The sequence below is a fragment of the Manis pentadactyla genome, chromosome 11 (assembly GCF_030020395.1).
Source record: "Manis pentadactyla isolate mManPen7 chromosome 11, mManPen7.hap1, whole genome shotgun sequence".
Taxonomy (NCBI): Eukaryota; Metazoa; Chordata; class Mammalia; order Pholidota; family Manidae; genus Manis; species Manis pentadactyla.
In genome coordinates, this window is record NC_080029.1 from 81,907,240 (window position 1) to 81,919,341 (window position 12,102).

A 12,102-nucleotide genomic window follows, 5' to 3' on the forward strand; every position below is an offset into this window, starting at 1 on the left:
TGGCTTCCGTTCCTGTCTCCACTGCCTGAGCCAGTGGGCTGGGCACACAGGTATAAGTTTTCATCCCAGTGCAGCCGGATATGGATCCCTGCTGTTCACAAGCAGCTGGAATCCCAGTCTCCCCAGGAACTCTGCCTGTATTAACTTTCCAACCTGGTAGTCATGCGAGTCTCATGAAAGAACCATGAAATGTAGGTTTGTGCTCCCAGAACAGATCTCCGGAGCTAGGTATTCAGCAGTCCCAGGCCTTCCACTCCCTCCCTGCTCTCTCTTCTTCCCTTCAGTGAGCTGGGGTGGGGGAGGGGCTCGGGTCCCCTGGAGCCACAGCTCTGGTACGTTACCCCTTTTGGTGAGGTCTGCTCTTTTCTCCAGGTGTGTGAAGTCTGACACCGTCATCTTTCCTGTTGCTCTCTCAGGATTAGTTGCACCAACTATATTTTCTAATTGTATCCAGTGTTAGGAGGAAGCCTCTGTCTCTCCTCTCACGCTGCCATCTTTAATCTTTTTTTTTATTCTCTTTGCACGTAAAGAATTTCTGGAACCCCTCTTTGCTGAGTAAATGGATCTTAAAAACAGATCTGTAGTGACTGAGTTTATTTTACTAGGATTTTCTGGACAGTGGGATCTTCAGGTTTTCTTTTTGGGAACCTTTTCTTTGATCTATGTTGCTACCATGCTGGGACACCTTCTCATCATGGTCACTGTGACATTAAGTCCCACTCTCCATTCTCCCATGTATTTCTTCCTTGGAAACCTGTCTTTTTTGGACGTGTGTCTCATCACTGTCACCATGCACAAGATGATCACAGATTTGCTCACTGAACACAAGACCAGCATGTGGTGCTGCATGCCCCACATGTTCTTTATGCGCTTCTTTGGAGGGGCTGAGATGGCTCTTTTGATAACCACGGTCTTTGCAATATAGGACGATCATGAGCCCTAGGCTGCCGAATAGGTTTGTGATACTTTCATGAGTAGCTGGTTTTATACACATCACGAGCCAGATGATTTTAACAGTGAATTTGCCTTTCTGTGGCCACAATGTATAGACAATATATTTTGTGATCTTCCCCTTGTGATTAAGTTTGCTTGTGTTGAAACATATTCTCTAGAATTATTTGTCATTGCTGACAGTGGGCTGCTCTCGTTTATCTGCTTCTTCCTACTGCTTGTCTCCTACACTGTCATCATGGTCACTGTATGACAAAGACCGTGTGGAGGGCTCTTTAAGGCTCTGTCTACATTGTCTTCCCATATCACTGTGGTCACTCTGTTCTTTGGACTTTGTATCTTTATCTATGTCCGGCCATTCAAGAGTTTCGCAGGCAATAAAATCCTTGCTATGTTTTCTACTGTTATCACACCCTTACAGAATCCTATTATTTACACCCTGAGAAATAAGAAAACGCAAGGGGCCATGAGAAAGTTACAGTTCCAACACAGAACATCTAGATTTTAGCATTATATGATTAACACAACTTTTAAATACTAAGCTCATAGAATTTGAATAGATTATACATAACACATGGTTCCACTCTCATAGCCAGTACAGAAAATAAATAAAATATTTTAAATTCACAATTAATGTTGTTGTAACACATTAATGATAGTGACCCACAGAAAAATAAACATATGAAATCATTGAATATTTTCCTTAGACATTCAACATATATTTATTAGTGAAGAAATAAATGACAAAATATGCAATGAATACTATTTGAGATTATTTTAATAGATATGGATTGCTAATAACATTCATAAACTTATTCTACCTTAAAGTGAGCCACAAACTTAAACAAACCATGATTGAAATAACGTTAACAATAGGAAAAATATAATTCTAGTCTCTTGAACCAATGAAACAAAAAATAAGAATAAATAATTAAATTAGGAGGGGCGGAGCCAACATGGCAGCATGAGTAGGACAGTGGGAATCTCCTCCCAAAAACATATATACTTTTGAAAATACAACAAACACAACTAGCCCTAAAAGAGAGAGCAGAAGAAGCAGGAGAGTGGCCAGACTGCAGCAACACCAGCGAGAACCCAGGGACTGGTGAAAGGGGTAAGATACAAGCCCCGGCCCGGCGGGAACCGAGCGCCCATCCCCCCAGCTCCCGGCGGGAGAAGAATAGGTAGAGAGGGAGGGAGACGGGGCCCAGGACTGCTGAACACCCAGCACCAGCCACCCCCACCAGAGCACAGACACAGTGAGTGGGCGGAGGGCCCTGGATACTGGGAGAAAAGGGCAGTAAGACCTCTGAGTGGGTGCCGAAGCTGATGCCCCTGTGACAAAGAAAAGCGGGGGCTTTTTGAAAGTCTTAAAGGTACAGGGACTTAACAGCTTGACGGAAACAACCCAGGTCACAGTACAGCAGCTGGAAAGTACAGGGAAAACCGGGCGCACTAACCCCCTGGGCAACAGCTCTGAGACCACTCACGGAGGTAAACAGTCAAGCAACCCCCCATCCATTACACCTCCGGGCGCTGTGAAAGCAGAGAAGCAGCCTGAGACAAACTTCGCCCACAGAAAGGGAAATTTCTCCCTTCCGGCCAGGCAAGACACAAAGACCCAGTCTACACGCAATTACGCAACAGAAGCCACTAGGGGTCGCAGTTGTCCCAGTAAAGAAAGGCAAGTAGCAAGTGAAAATTTTGGCCCTCCCAGCTGACAGTCAATAGCACCTGTCAACATGAAAAGGCAAAAAAATATGATCCAGACAAGACTAACCCAGACAGCTTCGGCATCTGCTACATCTTCCCCTCAGAAGGAACCTGGGGAGATAGATTTAGCCCGTCTTCCTGAAAAAGAATTCAAAACAAAAGTCATAACCATGCTGATGGACATGCAGAGAAATATGTAAGAACTAAGGAAGGAGAATTCAGAAATAAAACAAGCTCTGGAAGGACTTCAAAACAGAATGGACAAGATGCAAGAGACCATTAATGGACTAGAAAACAGAGAACAGGAACGCAGAGAAGCTGATGCAGAGAGAGATAAAAGGATCTCCAGGAATGAAAGAATTTTAAGAGAGCTGAGTGACCAAATGAAAAGGAACAATATACGAATTATAGGTATTCCAGAAGAAGTAGAGAGAGAAAAGGGGATAGAAAATGTCTTTTAAGAAATAATTGCTGAAAACTTCCCCAAATGAGGGGAAGAAATGGCCTCTCAGACCGCAGAGGTACACAGAACTCTCATGAAAAGGGATCCAAGGAGGGCAACACCAAGACACATAATAATTAAAATGACAAAAATCAAAGACAAGGACAAAGTATTACAGGCAGCCAGAGAGAAAAAAAAGGTTACCTACAAAGGAAAACCCATCAGGCTATCATTAGACTTCTCAACAGAAACCCTATAGGCCAGAAGAGAATGGCATGATATACTTAATGCAATGAAACAGAAGGGCCTCGAACCAAGACTACTGTATCCAGCACGAATATCATTTAAATATGAAGGAGGGATTCAACAATTCCCAGACAAGCAAAAGTTGAGGGAATTTGCCTCCCACAAACCATCTCTACAGGGCATCCTACAGGGACTGCTCTAGATGGGAGCACTCCTAAAAAGAGCACAGAACAAAACACCCAACATATGAAGAAGGGAGGAGGAGGAATAAGAAGGAAGAGAAATAAAGAATCATCAGACTGTGTTTATAGTAGGACAACAAGCGAGTTAAGTTAGACAGTAAGATAGTAAAGAAGCTAACCCTAAAACTTTGGTAACCACAAACTTAAAGCCTGCAATGGCAATAAATTCTTACCTTTCAATAATCACCCTAAATGTAAATGGACTGAATACACCAATCAAAAGACACAGAGTAATAGAATGGAAAAAAAAGCAAGATCCATCCATATGCTGCTTACAAGAGACTCACCTCAAACCCAAAGACACGCAGAGACTTAAAGTCAAGGGATGGAAAAAGATACTTCAAGTAAACAACAGAGAGAAGAAAGCAGGTGCTGCAATTCTGGTATCAGACAAAACAGACTTCAAAATAAAGAAAGTAACAAAAGACAAAGAAGGACATTACATAATGATAAAGGGCTCAGTCCATCAAGAGGATATAACCATTATAAATATATATGCACCCAATACAGGAGCACCAACATACCTGAAACAAGTACTAACAGAACTAAAGGAGGAAATAGAATGCATTCATTCTGGGAGACTTCAACACACCACTCACGCCAAAGGACAGATCCACCAGACAGAAAATAAGTAAGGACACAGAGGCACTGAACAACACACTAGAACAGATGGACCTAATAGACATCTACAGAACTCTACATCCAAAAGCAACAGGATACACATTCTTCTCAAGTGCACATGGAACATTCTCCAGAATAGACCACATACTAGGCCACAAAAAGAGCCTCAGTAAATTCCAAAAGATTGAAATCCTACCAACCAACTTTTCAGACCACAAAGGCATTAAGCTAGAAATAAACTATTCAAAGAAAGCAAAAAGGCTCACAAACACATGGAGGCTAAATAACATGCTCCTAAATAAGCAATGGATCAATGACCAAATCAAAATGGAGATCCAGCAATATATGGAAACAAATGACAACAACAACACTAAGCCCCAACTTCTGTGGGACACAGCAAAAGCAGTCTTAAGAGGAAAGTATATAGCAATCCAAGCATATTTTAAAAAGGAAGAACAAGCCCAAATGAACGGTCTAATGTCACAATTACCGAAATTGGAAAAAGAAGAAAAATGAGGCCTTAAGGACAGCAGAAGGAGGGACATAATAAAGATCAGAGAAGAAATAAATAAAATTGAGAAAAATAAAACAATAGCAAAAATCAATGAAACCAAGAGCTGGTTCTTCGAGAAAATAAACAAAATAGATAAGCCTCTAGCCAGACTTATTAAGAGGAAAAGAGAGTCAACACAAATCAACAGTATCAGAAACGAGAAAGGAAAAATCATGACGGAACCCACAGAAATACAAAGAATTATTAGAGACTACTATGAAAACCTATATGCTAACAAGCTGGGAAACCTAGGAGAAATGGACAACTTCCTAGAAAAATACAACCTTCCAAGACTGACCCAGAAAGAAACAGAAAATATAAACAGACCAATTACCAGCAACGAAATTGAAGTGGTAATCAAAAAACTACCAAAGGACAAAACCCCCGGGCCAGAAGGATTTACCTTGGAATTTTATCAGACATACAGGGAAGACATAATGCCCATTCTTCTTAAAGTTTTCCAAGAAATAGAAGAGGAGGGGTTACTCCCAAACTCATTCTATGAAGCTAACAAATAACAAAACCAGGCAAAGACCCCACCAAAAAAGAAAACTACAGACCAATATCGCTGATGAACGTAGACGCAAAAATACTCAACAAAATTTTAGCAAACCGAATATCAAAAATACATCAAAACCATCATACACCATGACCAAGTGGGATTCATCCCAGGGATGCAAGGATGGCACAACATTCGAAAGTCCATCAATATCATCCACCACATCAACAAAAAGAAAGACAAAAACCACATGATCATCTCCATAGATGCTGAAAAATCATTTGACAAAGTTCAACATCCATTCATGATAAAAACTCTCAGCAAAATGGGAATAGAGGGCAAGTACCTCAACATAATAAAGGCCATCTATGAAAAACCCACAGCCAACATTATATTAAACAGCGAGAAGCTGAAAGCATTTCCACTGAGATCGGGAAGTAGACAGGGATGCCCACTCTCCCCACTGTTATTTAACATAGAGCTGGAGGTCCTAGCCATGGCAATCAGACAAAACAAAAAAATACAAGGAATCCAGATTGGCAAAGAAGAAGTCAAACTGTCACTATTTGCAGATCACATGATACTGTATATAAAAACCCTAAAGACTCCACCCCAGAACTACTAGAACTGATATCAGAATACAGCAAAGTTGCAGGACACAAAATCAACAAACAGAAATCTGTGGCTTTCCTATACACCAACAATGAACCAAAAGAAAGAAAAATCAGGAAAACAACTCCATTCACAATTTCATCAAAAAAAATAAAATACCTAGGAATAAACCTAACCAAAGAAGTGAAAGACTTATATTCTGAAAACTACAAGTCACTCTTAAAAGAAATTAAAGGGGACACTAACAGATGGAAACGCATCCCATGCTCATGGCTACGAGGAATTAATATCGTCAAAATGGCCATCCTGCCCAAAGCAATATACAGATTTGATGCAGTCCCTATGAAACTACCAGCAATATTCTTCAATGAACTGGAACAAATAATTCAAAAATTCATATGGAACCACCAAAGACCCCGAATAGCCAAAGCAATCCTGAGAAAGAAGAATAATGTAGGGGGGTTCTCACTCCCCAACTTCAAGCTCTATTATAAAGCCATAGTAATCAAGACAATTTGGTACTGGCACAAGAATAGAGCCACAGACCAATGGAACAGACTAGACAGTCCAGACGTCGACCCAGACATATATGGTCAATTAATATTTGATAAAGGAGCCATGGACATACAATGGCGAAATGACAGTCTAGTCTCTTCAACAGATGGTGCTGGCAAAACTGGACAGCTACATGTAGGAGAATGAAACTGGACCATTGTCTAACCCCACATACAAAAGTAAACTCTAAATGGATCAAAGACCTGAATGTAAGTCATGAAACCATTAAACTCTTGGAAGAAAACATAGGCAAAAACCTCTTGGACATAAACATGAGTGAACTCTTCTTGAACATATCTCCCCGGGCAAGGAAAACAATAGCAAAAATGAACAAGTGGGACTATACGAAGCTGAAAAGCTTCTGTACAGCAAAAGACACCATCAATAGAACAAAAAGGAACCCTACAGTATGGGAGAATATATTTGAAGATGACATATCCGATAAAGGCTTGACGTCCAGAATATATAAAGAGCTTACATGCCTCAACAAACAAAAAACAAATAACCCAATTAAACAATTGGCAAAGGAACTGAACAGACGGTTCTCCAAAAAAGAAATACAGATGGCCAACAGACACATGAAAAGATGCTCCACATCGCTAATTATCAGAGAAATGCAAATTAAATCTACAATGAGGTATCACCTCACACCAGTAAGGATGGCTGCCATCCAAAAGACAAACAACAACAAATGTTGGCGAGGCTGTGAAGAAAGGGGGACCCTCCTTCACTGCTGGTGTGAATGTAAATTAGTTCAGCCATTGTAGAAAGCAGTATGGAGGTACATCAAAATGCTCAAAACAGACATAGCATTTGACCCAGGAATTGCACTCCTAGGAATTTACCCTAAGAATGCAGCAATCAAATATGAGAAAGACCAATGTACCCCTATGTTTATCGCAGCACTGTTTACAATAGCCAAGAATTGGAAGCAACCTAAATGTCCATCTATAGATGAATGGATAGAGAAGATGTGGTACATAAACACAGTGGAATACTACTCAGCCATAAGAAAAGGGCAAATCCAACCATTTGCAGCAACATGGATGGAGCTGGAGGGTATTATGCTCAGTGAAACAAGCCAAGCAGAGAAAGAGAAATACCAAATGATTTCAGTCATCTGTGGAATATAAGAACAAAGGAAAAACTGAAGGAACAAAACAGCAGCAGAATCACAGAACTCAAGAATGGACTAACAGGTACCAAAGGGAAAGGGACTGAGGAGGATGGGTGGGTAGGGAGGGATAAGGGGTGGGAGGAAAAGAGGGGTATTAAGATGAGCATCCATAGCGGGATGGGAGAAAGGGGAGGGCTGTACAACACAGAGAAGACAAGTAGTGATTCTACAACATTTTGCTACGCTGATGGACAGTGACTGTAAAGGAGTATATAGGGGGGACCTGGTATAGGGGAGAGCCTAGTAAACAAAGTATTCGTCATGTAAGTGTAGATTAATGATAAAAAAAAAAAAGCAGTTCCTGTGTGGTGACCTCCAATGAGTTCTACACAATGATATAGAGGTCATATAAAAGTGTAGGCAAAGGGTCTGTTTGTGTTTATACAGAGGATCACAGCCTAATTTGGCTACCCCGAAAATGATCTAAGATACGATATGAAAAAAACTTCCAACATCAGCACTCTCTGGAAGACTCATGACAGAAGATGATCAGCAAAAAAAAAAAAAAAAACCCCAACAAAGATCCACGCACTGCCACAGGTGTAGATGCACTCACCCCACCAGTTCCTGGACTTGCCACGGGAATGATGAAGGAGATATCTAAGCTGGCCTGTGCATACAGTAAAACAACAAATTTGACTGGATCTATACTGTTGGAACTCAACCAAGATTTAGGAGAAGTGCAAATTGTAGCGCTCTAAAAATCTTACAGCCACAGACTATTTACTGTTAAAAGAACCTATGGGATGTGAACAGTCCCCAGGAATGGGTTGTTCTAATTTATCTGAATTCTCTCAGACTGTTCAAGTTCAGTTGGACAATATCCACCATATCATAGATAAGATTTCACAAATGCCTAAGGTGCCTAACTGGTTTTCTTGGTTTCACTGGAGATGGCTGGTAATTACAGGTATGCTTTGGTTATGTAACTATATTCCTATTATGTTAATGTGTGTGCACAATTTAATTAGTAGTTTAAAACCTATCCATGCTGAAGTTACTCTACAAGAAGATATGTCAAAGAAATAATCAATCTTCCCAAGTTTTCTTCCACCTGCTACTTCTATAGCTTTTCTTCTTCCTACCTAATTACAACCTTTAAATAGAACTCGTGCCACATGTCGAATTTACCAAGTATCATAATTCTTCCAAGTGGTAAAGACACCTCAAGACAAATGCTGGGCATAGAAGCCACAGGGCATAAATATGCAAAGAAGTAAAAAGCTAACCTTTTCAAACAATAAGGCTTCTCTCTCACTTACCAACTTAACATTTCCCTGTATGGCCCCGGAAGATGACTGGTTAGCCAGAGACGGGTAAGATTCCTCAAGGGAGGAACAACCTAAGACAGGCACAGTCGCAGGGGGGCCATCAGGTGAGAAATTGGGGATCAACAGAGGTGAGGCTTAGAACCTCACACCCCCTGTTCTGAGAGAAATCTTCTTCATACATGGATGTTTATTGCCCTCTTCTAGCTTGGATTAACACATAGTCTACAGGCACACACCTGATCATCTACAGTTGCTCTCTTACAACACTAAACTCTGTTTTCTACCTTTATCTCGTATCTACCTACCACTTCAGCATTTTATTAAAAATAATAATAATAGAGAAATGTGGTATCCACATATAAATCAAGTTTAAAAATCAAATGAATATTCATATTTGGACTGACTGTTTATAGTTCATAATGCATGAACAAAACCGAAAGCTTCTGTGATGACTGCCCTTGCACTGTTCACCATGTAACTAATTCACTATGTAAGAATTTGTACTCCATGTAAGAACTTGTTCGTTATGCATCAGAAGATTGGAGACTGACGAAAATTAGGCTTGGGGTGGATTAATGATTGTGCATTGAGTATTGACCCCCCTATACAGAAATTTATTGTTGTTAACAACTATTTGATCGATAAATATGAGAGATGCCCTCATTAAAAAGAAAAAATATATATACACACTTCCAATTGTAAAATAAATAAGTAACCGGGATGTAATGTATAGCATAAGGAATATAGTCAAAATATTGTAACAACTTGGTATGGTGATAGCTGGTACCTAGAATTATCATGTATATAAATGTTGAATCACTGTGTTGTACACCTGAAACTAATGTAATGTAATACTGTGTGTCAACTACCCTTCAATAAAATAAAAATAAAAAAATTAAATTTGACACTATAGGGAATATAAGATGCCAGAGTGAATATAAGATATCAGAGGGCAAAAAAACAATAGAAGGTGAATTTCAATAACCGTATTAAGAGCACCTTTGAAACCAGATGCTCCGAAAAATTGTCATAAATGTACACAGTTGACGATGAAACCTCAATAAATAGAAGCAGAGGCATACTTCTCGATTTCATGTAATTTACCATGCGACTTTTCTTTCCAAGTGCTTTACGTGAAATAAAGTTAATTTTGCCTCTGGTTTGCAATTCTTATTGCAATTGTAAGTTAAATATGATTTTTTTGTGAGTGTTGCGGAGGGGGCAGCATATGCTAAATTAGGAATCCCACACTCATTGATGGTTAATTTTAGACATTCTCTTCCAATTCAAGACACCAAAACTTCTTGCTTGCTCTAGATAATAGCTTTATAACTGATCCTAAACCACCACATAGTTTTTTTTCTCCATTCACTAATTCTCTACAGGCATTCAGATGTCATTAAGATGCAATTCTCAATTTCTTCCTAGACTGAAACTATTTTGTGGTATTTAGACATAGGTTCAAATCCTTAACTGGCTTTCAAAACCCTACATAATATGCCTTGCTTCTGGCATTTTGCTTGAGTCTACTCTTATTCATAATGTTAGAGCCACAATGACTTTCTTCCAAGTTTGTCAAAGCATCAGGCATCTTCTTAAAACTTAGCACTACATTTAATCTTTGAACAACATGGGTTTGAACTGCACAGATCCACTCAAACACAGACTTTTTTCCAATAAATGCATTGGAAAATTTTTTGGAGATTTGTGACAATTTAAAAGAATTTTTTTCTTTTCTCTAGCTTATTTTAGTGTAAGAATACAGCATATAAGACACATACAAAATATGTGTTAGTCAACTATTATTGGTAAGGCTTCCAGTTGACAGTAAGCTATTAGTAGTTAAGTTCTGGGAGACTCAAAGCTATATGTGGATTTTTTTTACTGCATGAGAGTCAGTGCCCCTAACCTCTGCATTGTTTAAGTGTCAACTGTATTTCCAGGCTGTTCCCTTTACCTGGAATCATCTTCTCTCACCTCTTTTCCCAGCTAATTCCCTCTTAGTGTATATTAGCCAGAAAAAAATACCACATTTTATAACATCTTTCCTTATGTTCCTAGCCAGTTTAGATTTCTTTATTTTACTTATTTATAGCATGCTTAAATGTCCATATATTGCATAAATTATGGTTATAATTACTTCTGTAATTTTTAGTCAATGTCAGCTTTGTCTTTAGGCTATAAGTTCCATATATTGTCAGGATCTATCACACATATCAGCACACAATCACACACAATCAAATATCACAGGACAAACAAACAAGAAACCCCAGCATAAATGAGAGTCAGAAGAAAGTGAAAAGATAATGCATGGAATGGGAGAAAATATGTATGAATAATGTATCTGATATGGGAGTTCTATCCGGAATACGTATAAAAAACCTCTTACAATTCTAGAATAAAAAGACAACTCAATTAAAAAAGAATTAATGATCTACCTAGACAAGTCTCTGAAGAAGATGCATAAATGGCCATTCATTACTTTAAAAGATGCTAAACATAATTAGTCACTAGGGAAATACAAATCAAAATCACAGTAAGATAATACTTCACACTCACTAGGATGGCTATAATCAAAAAGACGGATAAAAACAAGAGTCAACTATGATACAGAACAATTGGAATTCTCACACATTGCTGGTGAAATGTAAAATGATACAACCATTTTGGAAAGAATTTTGGAAGTTTCTTAAAATATTAAACATAGAGTTAACATGTGTTGTAGCAATTTTATTCCAGATATATATGCTAAAGAAAGGAAAACAAATGGCCACGCAAAGAACTGTATGTGAATGGTTGTAGCAGCCTTAATCACAATGGGCAAAAAATTAAAACAAACCAAGTATTCATCAACTGAAGAATGGATAAACAAAATAGGACAAGTCCATTCAATGGAATATTATCTGACAATACAAAGGTATCAAATACTAACTCATGCTACAACATGCATGGATCTTGAAAATATTGGGCTAAGTGAAAGAAATGAGTCACAAGAGACCATATATTACATGAGTCTATTTGTATGAACTGCCCATAATAGGCAAATATCTAAAGGCAGAAAGTGTGTTGATGGTTGGCTAGGTCTGGGAGGAGGGGGACACAGATGTAATGTTTTGTGACTGGCTTCTCTCCTTCAGCCAATGTTCCAAGATTCACTGTCAGTGCAGCATGCGTCAGCGTGATGGAGGGGTGATGTCAGCAGAATGGCAGGTTTAAGAGT

General features: G+C 39.0%; 1 protein-coding gene across 1 annotated transcript; it reads left to right on the forward strand.

The window, feature by feature from the left end:
- The first annotated feature begins 559 nt into the window (after positions 1–559).
- LOC118909872 (olfactory receptor 4L1-like) lies at positions 560–1,459 on the forward strand. Its single transcript, XM_057489046.1, is given in 3 exon segments — positions 560–906; positions 908–1,041; positions 1,044–1,459. Coding segments are annotated over 3 exon segments (897 nt in total).
- The last annotated feature ends 10,643 nt before the right edge of the window (positions 1,460–12,102 follow it).